We start from the raw sequence: 18,920 nt of genomic DNA, 5'->3' as shown, positions 1-18,920 counted from the left end.
TTTTTTGTAGAGACAGGGTCTTACTATGTTGCCCAGGCTGCCCTTGAACTGGCCTCAGGCGATCCTCCTGCCTCAGACTCCCAAAGTGCTGGGATTACAGGCATGAGCCATTGCACCCAGCCAACACCAATAATTTTTCAGTAATTACTATTATCTCTCCTTTATAAATGAAGAAACTGAGGCTCAGGGAGATTAATTGATTTGTTAAGGCCACCATGCTAGAAAGAGAAAGTGAGGACTTGAACCTAGGCATCCTGCCACCATATCCAGTGATTTTTCCTGTTTACCAGAGTACACAAAGAACTGAAACAGACATCTTAGAATTGGTTGGTCATTCCTTTACACAAAGTGCTTAGGGTGAAGGTCCAGGAAGCACGTGAATTTGTTCACAAAATGTCTATTTCAAAGGTCCTAGCAGGATAAACTGTTTAGGAAGTGGGGATAGCCAACAGAATGAGAATTACAAAATTCTCATTTCAAGTAAAATAATTGAAATGGGCAAAAAAGAGTACTGGACTTTTTACCAATACAGAGTATACATAGTATGAGGTAAAGGAGTGACCAACTAATTCCAAGATGTCTGTTTTAGTTCTTTTGTGAGGGCGTGGCCTAATTCAACACCACTCTTGGCTGAAAGATATACATGATGTTTGATGCCAATTGGTGATTCCAGTGGTGGAGCAGATTTAATATGTACCTGAGCTAGAACTTCCAGTCAGTCTATGAGATGATAGAATACATTCCAAGCCTAGAGTGAGCAAGTAACAAAGGGTTAACCAACTAGGAAGATAGAATGAGAATGCAGAGCAACTTCTCATTTTTCTCTGAGTTATATCTTAGCAGTGGGTTTCATTATTTTGTGGAAAAGTTTGTGCTCTCAGATGTTCAATATTAGGTTATGACAAAATAAAATATTCCATTGTTGGATAAAAATCCCTTGTTGTAGATTATCTGGCTAGAGTTCACTTTCACATCCATGAATAATCATGCCACAGCATAGTTATTTATTTACTAAAGGGGGTCTTTCCTGATAGCCTGGTGCTGGCCTGCAGAGATTCTCAAGCCATACTATCAGGCTGTAGACTTGGGCTGTCTGGTACCGTAGCCACCAGCCAAATGTGGTTATTAAGCACCTGAAATGTGGCTAGTTCAAAGTCAGGTGTGCTCACAGTATAAAACATAAGCCAAATTTCAAAGACATTGTACAAAATAAAATGTGGAGCCCCAGCCTGGGCAATATAGCAAGACCCTGTTTACACACACACACACACACACACACACAGCCAGGTGTGGTGGCACACACCTGTGGTCCTAGCTACTTGGGAGGTTGATGCAGGAGGATTGCTTGAGCCCAGGAGTTTGAGGCTGCAATGAACCATGATCGTTCCTGTCTCAAAAAACAAACAAACAAACAAACATGCAAAGTGAACTTGATACTGTTTACATGTTGAAATTACATTTTCTTGGATATATTGGACAAAAAAATACATTATTAAAATTAGTTTCATCTGTTTATTTCAGTGCAGCTACTAGAAAATTTTAAGTCACACGAAGCTCACATTATATTTCTGTTTTCCAGGGCTGCTCTAGAGGTAGACAAAGGCAGCTTGCATAATATGAATTCAGTAAAGGTCATAAAATATCTCCAAGGACTCTCCAGTTTACAGTTAGAAATTCACTTATTTGGTTTCAATTAAATAAGTCTTTGCTACCAACCTCTCCTTAACTGCCACCACCACTAAAAATGCAGATATTTCCTAGGAAAAGTAACATTTTTCTAAGCTTTTGAACTCCTAAATCATTAATGTCTTTAGTCCTATGGAACTACTTGCAATTTGCTGAACAAGTCTTACTTTACCTTGTTTCCATTCCTGTGCTCACCACATACTTTGGTCTAAAAACTCCTACTTGTCCCTCAAAACAGAGCTCAAAAATGGCCTCCACAGCAAAGCAGCTCTGACTTCTCACAATCGTGTACTTGGCCCTTCCCTCTGCTCACACTGTGCCCATATTTGCCTCTTTCACAGAACATTTTGTACCACACTGTGGTTGTGGATCTACTGATCTGTCACCCTTCTAGACCGTAAGCTCCTTGGTACTTTAATTTCACGTTGTATCTCCAGCATCTAGCACAGTATTTGATATTTAATAAGTTTTTGGCAAATGTTTGTTGAATTAATGAAAAAAATATCAAGATCAAGTTGGTGAATTTGAAGCCACTCCTGGTTCATGTTTTCATTTTTGCTTCTGGTTTTCTTTACTTCTCCTATTCATCACCCATATTTTACATGTAATTTTACTTTTGGGGGCTGTGATATTTATGTAAGCCACCTTAAATAGAGCTTTGTCATTCTAATCTAGATGCTACTCACACAGGACAGGTGAAACCCAAATTGAGGCTTAGCCCATGAGGATTCTGGGCTTTGCCCAGGAAAAAAATAAAAGAGAGAGCCAGAAGTAGAAGAAAACAACTTTACTGAAGAGGCAGTATTATAGCTCCTGTGATGTTACTGCTCTGTGACTGCTCCTGCAGAGCAGGACTACCCTGTAGGCAGAGACTAGCAGCTCAGGGCAGTTTTGCAGTCATATTTATACCCACTTTTAATTACATGTAGATTAAGGAGCAGTTTATGCAGAAATTTCTAGGGAAGGGTAATAACTTTGGGGTCATCACATCATTGCTATGGAAAGGGGTGGTAACTCCCAGGTGTTGCCATGGCAATGGTAAACTGACATGGCACACTGGTGGGCATGTCTGATGGAAAGCTGCTTCCCCGCCACCCCCTAGCTCTGTTTTAGTTAGTCCTCAGTTTGGTCCAGGGTTAGAGCCCTGCCTCCAGAGACGAGTCCCTCCGTCTACCTTACTACCTCTCAGGAAATAAAACATGGCGGACAGAGCTCAAAGCTCAGGACTTCTGGACATTCACAACAATGGGGGCAGCAGTGGATACATGGGTATCCCTCTGGCAGCTAGTGTTGTAACTTAAGAGAAACTATGGCATGATTGCCCTCAGCAAACTTTTTAGTCAACTTGAAGTCTCCTGCCAGGAGGATGCTTTGTTTATAGAGATATTTATAATCATGGAGAAACAGGTTTGTACTTTGTCTTAATAGTTTTCTTTTCTGTCTTATTTTGTTTATTTTTAATTATCATTGCATTTTAGAATGAACAAGAACCGGATCAACAATGCCTTCTTTCTAAATGACCAAACTCTGGAATTTTTAAAAATCCCTTCCACACTTGCACCACCCATGGACCCATCTGTGCCCATCTGGATTATTATATTTGGTGTGATATTTTGCATCGTCATAGTTGCAATTGCACTACTGATTTTATCAGGGATCTGGCAACGTAGAAGGTAAGATATTTAAAAGGAGTGATTGAAAGAGCATTTTCTTATTTCCTCATGACTTGGAAAAATCAGGAGAGGATTTTCCTCTGGCTGAAGATAATGCCTTAAATTTGAAAATTTGAAAAAATTGGTGATTTTCAAAAATATCACTTATGCTCTTTTCTTTAGATATATTTTAGAGTCCAGTGTCCCTTACTTAACTAGGCTCCTTCCACGACTACCTTTCCCTCTATTCTGTACCACATAAATGTTTCATATCCAGGCTTGATTTTAATATCTGTGTTGTGATTTTGTAAGCTAGATGTAAGGAGCTAAACAGACTTTTTGGGTAGGCAGAGTTAATCTTTGGTAGTCATCCACATCCAAATGCCAGGAGGTTCATAGTTGCATGCCTCCCTACCTTGGCTTACCTCTTCTTAGTCCAGTGCATGCAGGCTACCATCTTGTCCCAGATGCCTTTGTACTGTTTTATACTTCCTTCCCTTTGATGGACACTCATCCCTTGTGTGCCTATGATATTGAATAGAGCTGTGTTGCTTGTGGCCTTTAAATCAACTCTCAGCATCAGACATCGCCTGGAACACTTGTTTAACATGTAGGTTCTTTGGCCCTATTGCAGACCCACTAAATTAGAATCTCTGAAGGGATGCATTTTAATGAATACTCAGGTCATCTTTATTCATTGAGTTTGAGAGCTTTCAATTTAACAATTTATAGGTAGAGTTTCACTTCTTGAGTTCGTTTACCTAGATTCTGGAGGCATTTGCAAACTTCGATGTCTAAATTATTGATACTGCTTCAAGAGGGAATTTAAGACCTGTGGGGAAGTTACTGAGGTAGTGGAGAAGAAGAGGAGACAGGATTTCTCAGCATGATTTTGTTAACCAGTACCTCTAATCCAGGGGGGAAGATGGAAAAATCCTCAGCTTTTCACTAGACTTTAATGCTTGTAAACCTTCCTTTCTGATACTAAGGAAGAATAATTCTGGTAAGTGGTAGTTACAGTGACATGCATTTGAAAATAACAGGGACATGGTTTTTAAAAGTGTTGGTTCTTACATGGGACATGTGGGATGTGTTTGGCTAATTGCTCCTCTTGAAGTTTACTACTTTCCATATGTTTCACCCTAGTAACTAACAGAAGGTAATAATTTTAAATCTTGGGCTTTGTAATTTTATTCACAAATGATAAGTAAAATTCTATGAAATAAATATGGTTTATGTCTAGTCCTCAAATTAAATTCAAAGATTTAGGATCAAGTTACACTTACCTGATTTTTTTGATGATCTTGGCATGGCATGTAATGCAAAGAGACTTGGTACAAGATGTCCGTTTTGGTTTTTCTTTTGAAAATATTGAGAAATATTCTCATGCAATGCTTGAATACCTGTGTTTAATACTTTTGTTTTGTATTAATCTTGAGATGCTTTGATTCTGTGTTCTAACAACTGTAACATTAGTGAATTCACTCCGTCTACTTGGTTTCTAATTTCCTCACTAGTACAGTATAGTGTAGGAGTTAGAAGAATGGACTCTGGAGATAGATTGCTTAGACTCAACGTATTTATCTCTTAGATTCTGCCCTTGTATATAATCCATTAACTGTATGGATATCAGGAAGCACAGTGAGTCAGGGAAACTGAGCTTAGGAGAATATAATTTGTGGTGCTAGACTCAAGCTGGTTAAGTTTATCTTTACTGTTTGTGAATAGATAACTTTTCTAGAGTGACAGTGAGCTGTACTGGAAATAATTAACTTGGCGGGATAAAAAGAGTTAATACATAGAGTGCTTAGAGTGGTATCTGGCACACAGTGAGTGCTCAATAAGTGTTAGCTGTTACTATTATTTTATGATCTTGCCATTTGCTGGCCTTTCAGCTAGTTTGTATTGGGATCAGCTATCTCTTTCCTTCTGAGCAGATTCTGCAGTAATATAATAATTGGGTGTGTAGCATCATAATTTGTTGCCTGGGAGAAGTGAAGCTGTTGTCACAACCTTGCCTTTACAAATTTATTTCATGTTCAAACTGGGAAAGCAGATGGGCACATCTCTTGTGTAAACCAGGAGAGCATCAATAATTAGCAAATATAGTCAGGAAAATTACGACAACCTTTTGAAGATAAATTGTTTGTTGTGTTTTAAGTTTGACACAATTTGTGGTGGGTTTCTCCTGGACAAAATGTTGCTTCAAATGTGAGGAGAGGGTGCAGTTTGAAGTGGGGAGAGCCCTGAAAATTGCAATGAAAGCCCTTTCTAATCATGGAAAAGATAGGAGTTGCCCCCAAAACCTTTAGTTTCGAGGAAGACAGTCAAAGGAATGTTCAACAATCTAATCCATACATTAGATAATAATGAACATAGTTTTTGTGGTACAGAATCTTAAACTTAGAAGACCTGGAGGGACCATGGGATTATCTAAGTCACCATTCTGCTTCTATGGAGAAGAGTGCCAGAGTCATCTAACACACATATATATATTTAAACTTACTATTGAGGAAATTTCTCAGCAAAGCTTTAACAATTCTGTTATCTTTGCCAATAACACCATTATATTAATTATTCAGGGACAGTGAGTGGCAAGTATGCAACCAATGGAGCCCAAACTAGGTAAACTCAAATACCAGCTGTGCCCTTTACCTGTATAATCTTAGTTGAGTCACCTGATTTCCAGGGATCTCAGTTTCTCCATCTGCAACAGGGAGATGATGTTTCACAGGGCTTTCATGAGGATTGACTGACATAAATGTGTATAAAGTACCTAGGATATAGTGTGCACTAAATAAACAGTAATTATTATTATCCAAGATCGGCTTAAGCCATTGCTATGACTAAGAGGTGCTGGGAAAGGATCTCTTTTCCACCAAGATATTGTGGACAATATCTTGGTATTTTCCATCATACTGTAGAAACTTCTCCAATTCACCAACTCATTGCTTGGGATTTTATTAAATGCTTGTTTTATTTTATTAAGGTGTTGTTAACAAATAAAAGTTGTATATATTTATGGCATATAAGGTGATGTTTTGATATATGTATATATTATGAAATGGCTAAATCAAATAATTAACATATAAATTCAACTTATTTATGTGGCATTTGTCTTTCTGTGCCTGGCTTATTTCATTTAGCATACTGTTCTTCAGGTTGATCCTTATTGTCACAAATGTCAGGATTTCCTTCTTTTTAAAGGCTGAATAGTATTTCATTGTACCACATTTTCTTTATCCATTCATTCATTGATGGACACTTAGGTTGATTCCATACCTTGGCTGTTGTGAGTAGTGCTGGGTTGAACATAAAAGTGCAGAAATCTCTTTGACATAATGGTTTCAATTCTTTTGGGTATATACCCAGAGTGGGATTGCTGGATCATATGGAAGTTTATTTTTTATTTTTTGAGGAACTTCCATACTGTTTTCCTTAATGGCTGTACTAATTTACATTTCCTGCAGTAGTGTACCAGGGTTCCCTTTTCTCCACATCCTCACCAACACTTGCTATGTTTCGTCTTTTTGATAATAGGTATTCTAATAGGCATGAGGTGGTATCTCATTGTGGTTTTGATTTGCATTTCCCTGATGATTAGTGAAGTTGAGCATTCTTTCATGTACCCGTTGGGCATTTGTATGTCTTCTTTTGAAAATTTTCTATTGACATCCTTTCCCCATTTTAAAATTGGGTTATTTGTTTTCTTGTTATTGAGTTGTTTGGGTTTCTTATATATTTTTGGATATTAACTCCTTTGCTGTGCAGAAACGTTTCATTTTGATGTAAATCCCATTTGTCTATTTTTGAATTTGTTTTTGTGCTTTTGGGGTCATTGCCCAGACCAATGTCATGGAGCTTTTCTCCTATGTTTTCTTCTAGTAGTTTTATAGTTTCAGGTCTTAGGTTTAAGTCTTTAATCTATTTTGAGTTGATTTTTGTATTTGGTGTGAGACAACAATCCAGTTTCATTCTTTTGCATCGAGATATCCAGTTTTCCTAACACCTTTTATTGAAGAGATTGTTCTTTCCTCATTGTGTGTTCTTGCAATCTTTGTTGAAGATCTGTTGACCATAAGTGCATGGATTTATTTCTGTCCTTGCTATTCTGTTCCATTTGTCTATGTGTCTGTTTTGATGCCACTACCATGCTGAATAAACACTTTTTAAAAATGCAAATAATTCTATGAGGTCTACTAGTCACCACAATAGTGGTGAATTGGTTAACCAGCTCTCTAAAAAATACCCTGATTTGTAGCATTTGCCAGTTTCCCATCAAGGCTGAAAAATTCTGAATAAATACCCTGATTTGTAGCATTTGCCAGTTTCCCATCAAGGCTGAAAAATTCTGAATAAATACCCTAATTTGTAGCATTTGCCAATTTCCCATCAAGGCTGAAAAATTCTGAATATTTAGCAATCAGCCCTTGAAAACCTGTACCAGCCAGATCTAGCACACCATTACAGCTGCCACCTCTTTGTGAAATACCTAGAAGAGGTTGCTTCTCTATTGCCCTCTAGATGAGAATAGCAGTTTGTGAAAATGAGAGATTTGTTGAAGGAAAGATGTTGGAAAAGCGATTTTTTTTCTTTTATTTATTTATTTATTTATTTTTATTATTATTATACTTTAAGTTTTAGGGTACATGTGCACATTGTGCAGGTTAGTTACATATGTATACATGTGCCATGCTGGTGCGCTGCACCCACTAACTCGTCATCTAGCATTAGGTATATCTCCCAATGCTATCCCTCCCCCCTCCCCCCACCCCACAACAGTCCCCAGAGTGTGATATTCCCCTTCCTGTGTCCATGTGATCTCATTGTTCAGTTCCCACCTATGAGTGAGAATATGCGGTGTTTGATTTTTTGTTCTTGCGATAGTTTACTGAGAATGATTTTGAAAATTTGGGGCAACAATTAGGGAGCAGAACAAGTGGGAAGGCAACCAGGATGAACTGCATATACTTCACAATAATGTCTCTACTAGATTTAGTGTCTAGCCACAGGCTAGAAGTAGGTGTGTTAGTTGTATGGTCAATTTTATGATGGTAGTGATAATGATGATGGCGATAGTGATGGTGATGGTGATGATGGTGATGGTGATGGTGATGAAGTTGGTAATGTGATGTGTGTTTTAATAGAAAGAGCCCTAAACTAAGACTCTTTGTTTTGGGTTCCAGTCTCAGGCTCTGGCATTTGTTAGCTGTGTCCTTGAGCAGGTCACATAAGGAAAATGATGATAATATTTTCTTAAATAGTGTAATGATGAGAAGACAAAATCAGAGAATATACCTAGTGGTTTACATGCTAGAAAGTGCTATATCAATATAAGTTACTAGCATGACCATAAAAAGCAGTTATAAAGTGCTAATTTTATATAACCTGGAACTTTGTAGTTTACAAGGACAGTCATGGACACAGCACAATTTCAGATTTACATGTACATACTAGAATTGATGTTGAATCCAGTATATAAATAGACTGTTATAATGTTAGACCTTAGTTGTATCTAAGATCACAACTGGGTCTTAGGAAGGGTCCTTAACAATGATCCAAATCCAACCCTCCAGAAACCAAAGCCCAGATAAGTAAGAATATTTTATTGTTTATTGACCATCCATTCTGTGATAGGAGCTATAGTATGTATTGTGGATGAGACAAACATAAATAACATGGATGGTCCTTGCCTAAAAGGAGATTGTAATCTTATAGTAGCAAAGCCAGGTCAAAGACTTAGGACATAGAACCCTAGCTAATGCTCCCAGCTGAGTAGAGTCATTAGTAAATTTGCTTGGTTTGTTTCTAGTTATACTTATATTCCCATAAGGTCAATAGTAAATAAAAATGCATTTGGATTTCCACAGATCTTGTTTTTCACACAAGCGCATGTGGCTCAGTCAACACTTTTATATCCTGAAACCACATTCTTATAAAGTCTTAATTAAATGAATAGTCTTAAAAATACAGGTGTAAATAAAATGAGTAATGTCATAGCGAATATAACAAATGTTTTTCTTGGCTGTTCTTAAATATACATACCTGATAAAAATCTAATGTAAGTGTGTTGAGTAAAGCCTGGAGAGAGTAAATAGAGTTCTAGGTCAACTCCTTTCACCAATATTGTTTCATTCTGAAAGACAAGTTACTCTACGTATTTGAGTGTCAGTTCCTTCATCTGAAAAACAGAGATGAGGCACGTAGTTGTGGCTGAGTGGTTAAAACGATGGATTTGGAAAACAGTGATAATAAAATATGCATAATATTGCAGTAAGAATTAAGTGAGATGATGCATACAAAACACCTAGTCTGATTTCTACCATGTAATAAATACTTAATATTATCATTAGCATTATCATTGCTATTATATGGCACATGTAAAGCAACTTGCCTACAGTCACATGGTTAGAAAGTAATAGTAACAGGATTTAAAACCAGATAGGTTTGATTTCAAAGTCCATCAATCTCACTGTGCTACAATGCCCACTCAAATCATTCCAGTAACCCTATTTACCCCCAGAATCATCCAGAGCAATTCTGAGGACGGTCTCAATTCCCCGATAATTGATTCTGTACTGTTTGAAAATCATATTTGTCTGTCTTTTATTGTCTTTCTGGCTATTTTTGGGTCTTGGCTCTTTAGCTCTATTTTTTTTTTTTTTTTTTTTTGAGACAGAGTCTTGCTCTGTCGCCCAGGCTGAAGTGCAGTGGCAAGATCTTGGCTCACTGCAAGCTCCGCCTCCCGGGTTCACACCATTCTCCTGCCTCGGCCTCCCGAGTAGTTGGGACTACAGGCGCCCGCCACCACACCCGGCTAATTTTTTTGTATTTTTAATAGTTTCATCGTGTCAGCCAGGGTGGTCTTGATCTCCTGACCTTGTGATCTGCCCACCTCGGCCTCCCAAAGTGCTGGGATTACAGGCGCGAGCCACCACACCCAGCCTCTTTAGCTCTATTTATTTATTTATTTTGAGACGGAGTCTCACTCCGTTGCCAAGGCTGGAGTGCATTGGTGCGAACTCTGCTCACTGCAACCTCCACCTCCCGGGTTCAAGCAATTCTGTTGCCTCAGCCTCCCGAGTAGCTGGGACTACAGGCATGCGCCACCACGCCCGGCTAATTTTTGTATTTTTAGTAGAGATGGGGTTTCACCATATTGGCCAGCCTGGCCTCGAACTCCTGACCTCAGGTGGTCCGCCCGTCTCAGCCTTCCAAAGTGCTGGGATTACAGGCATGAGCCACCACGCTCGGCAGTCAGCTCTATTTTGTTTGAAGAGGGACAGAAATGCTCTTCCTGCTTTTGGCACCATTACTTTATCTTAGAACAGAGCAAACTCTGTTCCTCAACATCCCCTAGCTCTGAGGGCCACACCTGATACTTCTTTTCTCCCCTCTTTTGCCCCTCTTCTCTCTATATTTATGAGGTATATGAGAGATATTCACTCTCAAGGCTCCTAGGAGCTCGTTCCAGGAATTTTAATCAGTTTTTTCATCCTCTTCCTGAACCCCCTGACGTTGCAGGAATAGCAGAAGTAATTAACACTTAATTTTAGTTTTCAGGAAAAAGAACTCATGTTTTTAGCAGAACATCAAATCAGAATGATCCAGAAAGATAGTTAAGTTTTATTATTCTTAGTAAAAGCAATGCACAGGTAGTGAATCAGTTTATTACAGCAAACACTATGAAATGTGACAAAGTGATATATTACTGTTAGATAGCCTTTGAGCTGCTTATCATGTCCACCAAGCAGCAAGTTCCTGACACTGCAATTGGTGAAGCCCAGCAATGCCAGGACTCTGCAACTGGATCTATGGTTGTAAAAGAACAATATGCACCTAATTTGCCACTGACACAGCTCAGTTTGATAAATTTCTACAGCAATTCCCCTTGGAATCTTTTTGGTTGAGATATTATTCTTATTCTAAAGAAGAAAAACTTGTCCTCATTTGTTTACATCTTCCTTTTTAGTTTTTCCCCATTCTTTTGTGATACCTGATGAATCATTTTTCCTTGTTGCTGGGAAGGGGGAAGCGAGATTCCTTATAATGATCATCACATACGTCTAGCTCTTTGTTATTTTTCTTCTAACTCCATAAATACTTTTTTTATTAACTGAAGAAACTGGAAAATAGGCCCTGGCAATTATTATTTCTAAGACTGCTATTGCATTGCCACCTACTTCAGAATGCTTCATTTACTAAAATGTTTGTAATACAGGTTTCATACTTAACATATACAAATATCAGGGTAAAATTTGGCTGTCCACAATCTATTTATTGTTGTGGAAAATTATCATTCACTCCAAGCCCAGTGAGGAGTGATTTTGGGGGAATTTACATGAGATAGCCATTTTAAATGATGATTTATAAATAGACATTTGCTACTTACAGCTTCATCTTTAGAAGAAACATTCCTCTCTCTTATAAAGCATTAAAATGGGGAGAGGGAGGATGAGTATGTATGGCATTTTTCCCTTTCATTGAGTTCATTTTAGGACAAGGACTGTATCTCTTCCATACACATAGTAGACGCTCAAAATGTAGCTGTTAGTGAATGTTGGATACTATGAATGGAAGTGATGTGATTGATGGTTATAGAATGTTGATTTCCTTTGCTTTCTGGAGGACGTGGAAAGTGAACAATACACCTATCTATAGGAAGAGGAACCAAAGTGTTCTAATCCTCTGGTGGGTAATTTCACCTGGGAGGATCCTCTCATCACATTAAAATCTATGTCCACCCCAACCCATGCTGATTGCTGATTGCTGATGCTTGCCATGACCAGTGTGGTGTCTTCACTCCAAGGATGGAAAAATATAGCAGCCTATCTTTCCCTAGGTCTCTAGGACCACAACTCCTGACTTTCAACCCAGCATTGGGCCAGAAGTTTTATTAATAAATGTTTAAAATGTGGCATCTGCAATTCAGTGATTGCCTATTGTGTTTAATTATGATATTTGATGGTGGCATATGCAATGGTAAAATACTTTCAAATGATGACATTGGGATCTACAGAATTGGAATGCTACTTTACCTTTGTTTTAAATGAACAACTATTTGAAATTATTTAATAAACCATCAGCAAAGCCTAAAATACAAGAGATACAAGAAATTTCTTGTGTGTAAAATTCCCTTCCTTCCTTCCTTCCTTCCTTCCTTCCTTCCTTCCTTCCTTCTTTCTTTCTTGTGGTAAAGCCCGTTCAAGGTCTACCTAGGGCTACTGCCTGAGTAACTTTACCTACAACATTAGTTCATACATACATACATCTAATTGTTCAATCTATCATCTATCTTCTGTCCATCTATCCATCCATCCATCCATCCATCCATTCAGCCAGCCAGCCATTAATATATCATCTAGCCAACCAGCAATTGAACTACATTCATTGATTATTTTATCCATCTGTCCATCCACCTTTCATCATTTGTTCAGCCACCCACCCATCTTCTGTCCATCCATGTATTTATTATCCAGCCAGTCAGCCATTAATCTACATTCATTGATTCATCTACCCATAGAGTTGAATGCCTACTCTGTGCTGAGTCCAGGTCAGCTGTTTTGCAAAACATTTTTAAATTTGGACTTTTCTGATTAGGCTCCTTATTATGAGATTCAGGTCAAAACAAATTGGAGGGGGCGGGGCTGGAACACAGGAAAAACATATATGTGATCTACTCAGTGTATCACATCAGGAGAGACTTGTCAGTTTCTTTCATTGTTGGAAATTTTCACTAGATTTCTCTTTTAGCAAAATACAAGTGTCCTTTTATAATTAATATTTTGCTTATGGGGGTGATATCTTGAAACCATGTGAATATCCTGTTCTCCAACCATCTCTCACATAATGGTTTAGTATCCATTGATAATCCTCATCAGAATCAATTATTATTATATGGTGATTTTCTGTTCCTATTACTCTTTCTATATTCGTTGGCATTCTTCTATAAAAAAAGAGCTTTCTCTTTTCTCCACTTTCTTCCACCATATTCTTTTTTTGAAATATATACAATTTTTATTTGTCAATTATACCTCAATAAAACTGATAGGGGAAAATGATACAGAGGACAGCAATGGAGTCAGGAAAATCATGTGGGTGGGAAAGATGATTTAAAAAAAATTTTTTTTATTATACTTTAAGTTCTAGGGTACATGTGCACCATATCCTTTAAAGCACATTCTCACGCAGGACTAATAGGAATTCCATCTCGGTCATCATTGGGGCACCTTCACCATCTCCTCACCTGTCAGAGACTCACCAACGTTCTAAGGGACTCTCATAGTGGTGGGACTCTACCCTGGTCACCACTGCAGTGCCCAACATCTCAGCCAGATAATCTCTTCTTTTCTGCTATTTGGCATTTCCACAAATTCGTGGGACAAGAGAATCCTTTGCAAGTCCAGGAGCCTCATGCCTAACATCATGCCTCCGTGGTGTCACCATGGAGTGGTGCTCCAACATCCAACCTGTGATAAGCCTTAGGGAAACCCCTCCTTCTTCTGGTTGCCTAGAGGCACCCACCTCTCTTTTTTCTTTTACTGCATGATATCAAGCATAATTGTCTCATTGTTTTAGTCTTTCACAAAAGACAGGAAAAACCTTTGAATTTGAGTCTACTGTTTTCCACACTCCAAAGAAATATTACAGATCTGCATATTACTTCGGTTGGGGTCAGCAAGGTCTACAAAGGGTGAAACTATGAGAAACTCAAGAATTTATCCTGTCATATGGAATTTTTGGAGTGACCTGGAATTATAACTACAAGTTGTAAAGTAATTAGGGAAAATGTATTCTGAGTTCCAAAATCGTGACTTGCAAATTAACACAATTATTTTGTAATGAGTAGAGCCAAGCAGCAATATTTGAAGTTTATAGCACTTAATTTCTACAAAGTAATGTTAATTTTCTTTCTGATAGCTCATTTCTATTTGATTTTCACTCAACATTTTCAGACCATTAATTTGTCAAATCCCATGAGAGGAATTTATTACTTTTAGCAATTCAATTGTTATTAAGTTCTCCTAGAGATGGATTTTAAACTTGCGAATTTACTATGCATTTTCTTCACATTACTTCATGCAATTTGTGTGTGTGAGTGTCTATGTGTATATATGTGCATATACACTCATATTCATTCATATACATATTCATCTATATTGATTTTAGTATTCTGAATAAGACCACTTGTGTTGATCACTATGTATATGTCATCTATACAGACTTCTCATCTTGATAGTATCTTTTCACCTCACCAACTCTTTACGGTCTTTGAAATTTGTTTGAAAATTACACAATATCATTAAATTATTTCATTGTTCTAAGGTTCCTATTCCCCTTCCTGTTCTCCATGTTCGTACAGAAGACCATATGCAACCATGGTTATGGTCCTTCTAGATGCCAATCACTCTTTTTTATGTGCTTTTAGAAAGAACAAAGAACCATCTGAAGTGGATGACGCTGAAGATAAGTGTGAAAACATGATCACAATTGAAAATGGCATCCCCTCTGATCCCCTGGACATGAAGGGAGGGCATATTAATGATGCCTTCATGACAGAGGATGAGAGGCTCACCCCTCTCTGAAGGGCTGTTGTTCTGCTTCCTCAAGAAATTAAACATTTGTTTCTGTGTGACTGCTGAGCATCCTGAAATACCAAGAGCAGATCATATATTTTGTTTCACCATTCTTCTTTTGTAATAAATTTTGAATGTGCTTGAAAGTGAAAAGCAATCAATTATACCCACCAACACCACTGAAATCATAAGCTATTCACGACTCAAAATATTCTAAAATATTTTTCTGACAATATAGTGTATAAATGTGGTCATGTGGTATTTGTAGTTATTGATTTAAGCATTTTTAGAAATAAGATCAGGCGTATGTATATATTTTCACACTTCAAAGACCTAAGGAAAAATAAATTTTCCAGTGGAGAATACATATAATATGGTGTAGAAATCATTGAAAATGGATCCTTTTTGACGATCACTTATATCACTCTGTATATGACTAAGTAAACAAAAGTGAGAAGTAATTATTGTAAATGGATGGATAAAAATGGAATTACTGATATACAGGGTGGAATTTTATCCTGTTATCACACCAACAGTTGATTATATATTTTCTGAATATCAACCCCTAATAGGACAATTCTATTTGTTGACCATTTCTACAATTTGTAAAAGTCCAATCTGTGCTAACTTAATAAAGTAATAATCATCTCTTTTTGATTGTGTGACTGATTGTGGTCTGGAATTTATTTTCACACTGTGGAACATAGTCTTGTTTTTATTAGTTATCTTTAATCTGCTCTACAACCATAGAAATGAATTATTTTTGTTGTGTGTATCCTTGTTTGAAGACACCTTGTAGTTTTTAGGTTGATTCTATTTCCAGATAGGCCATGAATAATTCTAAATTCTAGGAACAATGATTATACATTTATTAATGAAAATAAAATTTGCTACTCAATTTCCCACTGCTATCACCCATAGTTAAAGTTACAGCAGTAGTCTCTAACTCACTTCCCTGCCTCCAGTGTGCCTCCTTGCATACAAACTCTAAGATAGGTAGCTGCATACAGCAGGTTTATTGGGGCATGCGCTCAGGAGATACACCTTTAAGAAGTGAGGAAGGCAAAGTGTGGCGGACAGCTGTTAAGGTGGCCCGCATCATTCCCATCTCTTGGTGTTCATGCCTTCATAGAATCCCCTCCCCTTCAGTGAGTATGGTACCTGTGGCTTGCTTCTAATGAATAGAATACAATAAAGGTGATGAGATGTCACACTCCTGCAATTACTTTATATTATATCTGAGTCTGTCTTGCTAGCAGATTTGTTTTTGAGATCTTCTTGCTGTCTTGATTCAGTAAGTGGCCATGTTGGGAAAGCCCATGTGAAAGAAACTGTGGTCAGCTTCTAGGACAGAGGTGTCCAATCTTTTGGCTTCTCTGGGCCAAATTTGAAGAAGAAGAATTGTCTTGGGTCACACAAAATACAGTAACACTAACAATACCTGATGAGCCAAACAAAATTCGCCAAAAATGTTTACGAATCTGTGTTGGGCCACATTCAAAGCTGCCCTGGGCTGCAAGCGGCCCGCAGGCCACAGGTTAGACAAGCTTGCTCTAGGAATTGCTGGTGACCTCTAGGTACCAAGGACAGCCTCCAACCAACAGCTATCAAGAAGCTGGGATCCTCAGTCTTACAAGGAAATGAATTCTGACAACAACTGGAGGAAGCTTGGAAGTAGATTTTTCCCCATTCAAATCTCCAGATGACAATGCAGTCTGACCTACACTTTGCAGCCTGAGCAGAAGAACCAGTTAGGCTGTGCGCAGACTCTTGACCATGGACACTGTGAGATGATAAATGTGTATTTTTTTAAGGTCTTAAGTTTGTGGCAGCAACAGGTAACAAATAGAGTAGGATTAGGCAGAGGGAGAAACAACCAGAAACATGGTTACAACAGAAGCCTCAGCCAATCTTTCAGGAAGCTCAGGAGCTGTGGCTATTCCTGATTGAGTTAAGGGAGCAGGGCCTTTGTATTTCCACATTGGCCAGGCATGCCTGTGGGTGCCTTCTGGGAGAGGGTCTATCCTTGAAAAAGGCAGTTCACTGTGGCTGGATGCAATTCCCATTGAAGGACTCAGCTGTGAGCCTTCAATAGCCAATATTCTTAGCTGCTAGGGATGGGTGTATTGGCCTAGAAGAGGGAGCCCAGAAGTCCCCTTAGAATATCTACTGGTCCATTGTCTGTGATACAGCCTGAATGAATGCCCCAAATGTAAACCTGGTCCTGTTAGTTCCTAACACAGACACTTTTAAATGGCTTATCATTATCCTTAGGCTAAAGCCAGACCCCTTAACACAGGGCCTGCTAAAGTTTGACACCCCCTCCATCTCCACCTCCCTCCCTATCTTCATCTCTCACAAGTTCTCTCTCTTTTCCATCCAGTCATACATAGATCTCTCACTTCCCAGCTTTTGAACAGGCTGTTTTCTCTACCCTACCTCTCAGCCACTCTTGTACCTTGTTCTTAGGGTCTTTCTCACATAAACATTTTGATCTCAGGAAGTCTTTGCCAGACATCCGGGATATGGGCTGCTAGAACAGCCAGATAATTATACTCATCTCATTGTACTGTAATTATTATTTTTCAATATATTTTCTATAGAGGAAGGGGACCACAAAGGCAAGAGTGTTTTAGGGCCCACAAAAGTCCTAATGCAGTCTTGTCTTCATAACATTTTTGTAACGCACTTCACTTTGCCCTTGACCTCCAACTAGTTAGAATTAACTATTGCTTTGTAATTTGATTATGTCTACACATTTTTATTTATAATGACTATAACGCTTCATTTTTTATACTTGTTTATATGTTTGTATCTTCACACTAAATATAATACTCTTAGAGGTAGTGTTCAAGTCACTTAGTAGAGTGCCTTCTCTCCGTTTCCTTATTTTCTCCCTTCCTTCTTTCTTTTTTTTAAAATTATTATTATACTTTAAGTTTTAGGGTACATATGCACAACGTGCAGGTTTGTTACATATGTATACATGTGCCATGTTGGTGTGCTGCACCCATTAACTTGTCATTTAGCGTTAGGTATATCTCCTAATGCTATCCCTCCCCCCTCCCCCACCCCACAACAGTCCCCGGTGTGTGATGTTCCCCTTCCTGTGTCCATGTGTTCTAATTGTTCAATTCCCACCTATGAGTGAGAACATGCGGTGTTTGGTTTTTTATCCTTGCGATAGTGTGCTGAGAATGATGGTTTCCAGCTTCATCCATGTCCCTACAAAGGACATGAATTCATCATTTTTTATGGCTGCATAGTATTCCATGGTGTATATGTGCCACATTTTCTTAATCCAGTCTATCATTGTTGGACCCTTCTTTCTTTCCTTTATCCTACAATGTTGAGCAAAACCAAACACAATCCATGCCCTCGTGAAGCTGAAAGTCTATGTAGTCAGAGCTCAATAAATGTGTGCTAATAAACAAGCACATGAAGTGGTAGCTGTTGCAAGCTCATAGTTTTATCCCTTCTGGGAGCAAAGCCTGCCCCTCTCTCTGTAAGTGGAAGAGTTTGAATATGTGGGTAGAAGATTTTTGACTTGAACGCCATTTTGACTTGGGAACCATATGGTATTTAATATTAGTAGGCTTCCTTATTTTTAGAAAAGGAATGAGATTTGACCTGTTGGTTGACAAGACATGAGTTACTAAATAATTATTCTCTATCTTACGCTCTTTCGAGTGGTGTACTTCAGGAGAGTAGTTTGACTTTGCATAGAGAAGTCTTTAACTGGTGAAACATCAGCTGAATTCAATCAGTGTGTGCTAGGAAGCATAATCCAAGATACGCATTCTCAACAGGGTGTAAATTGTTCTTGGCGGGGAGAAAAAATTCGAGATATTACAGTGGTTTGTAGTTGTATTAGTCCATTCTCTCACTGCTGTAAAGAAATACCTGAGACTGGGTAATTTATAAAGAAAAGAGGCTTAATTGGCTCACAGCTGTGCAGGCTATAAAGGAAGCATAGCCACTTCTGCTTTTGGGGAGGCCTCAGGAA

The 18,920-nt window shown here is 38.3% G+C and overlaps 1 protein-coding gene across 1 annotated transcript in view; it reads left to right on the top strand.

The window, feature by feature from the left end:
- Positions 1 to 15,576, top strand: part of CLTRN (collectrin, amino acid transport regulator) — a 37,545-nt gene extending 21,969 nt beyond the window's left edge. The window contains exons 5-6 of the mRNA XM_016942985.2: positions 3,165 to 3,359; positions 14,767 to 15,576. Coding sequence (XP_016798474.1) covers positions 3,165 to 3,359; positions 14,767 to 14,923 — 352 coding nt within the window. The 3' untranslated portion in view covers positions 14,924 to 15,576. The remainder of the gene's footprint in view (positions 1 to 3,164; positions 3,360 to 14,766) is intronic.
- The last annotated feature ends 3,344 nt before the right edge of the window (positions 15,577 to 18,920 follow it).

Source organism: Pan troglodytes, chromosome X (assembly GCF_028858775.2).
Source record: "Pan troglodytes isolate AG18354 chromosome X, NHGRI_mPanTro3-v2.0_pri, whole genome shotgun sequence".
NCBI classification, from domain to species: domain Eukaryota; kingdom Metazoa; phylum Chordata; class Mammalia; order Primates; family Hominidae; genus Pan; species Pan troglodytes.
Note: the sequence above shows the minus strand (reverse complement) of the source record. Positions and strands in the feature narration are given on the sequence as shown.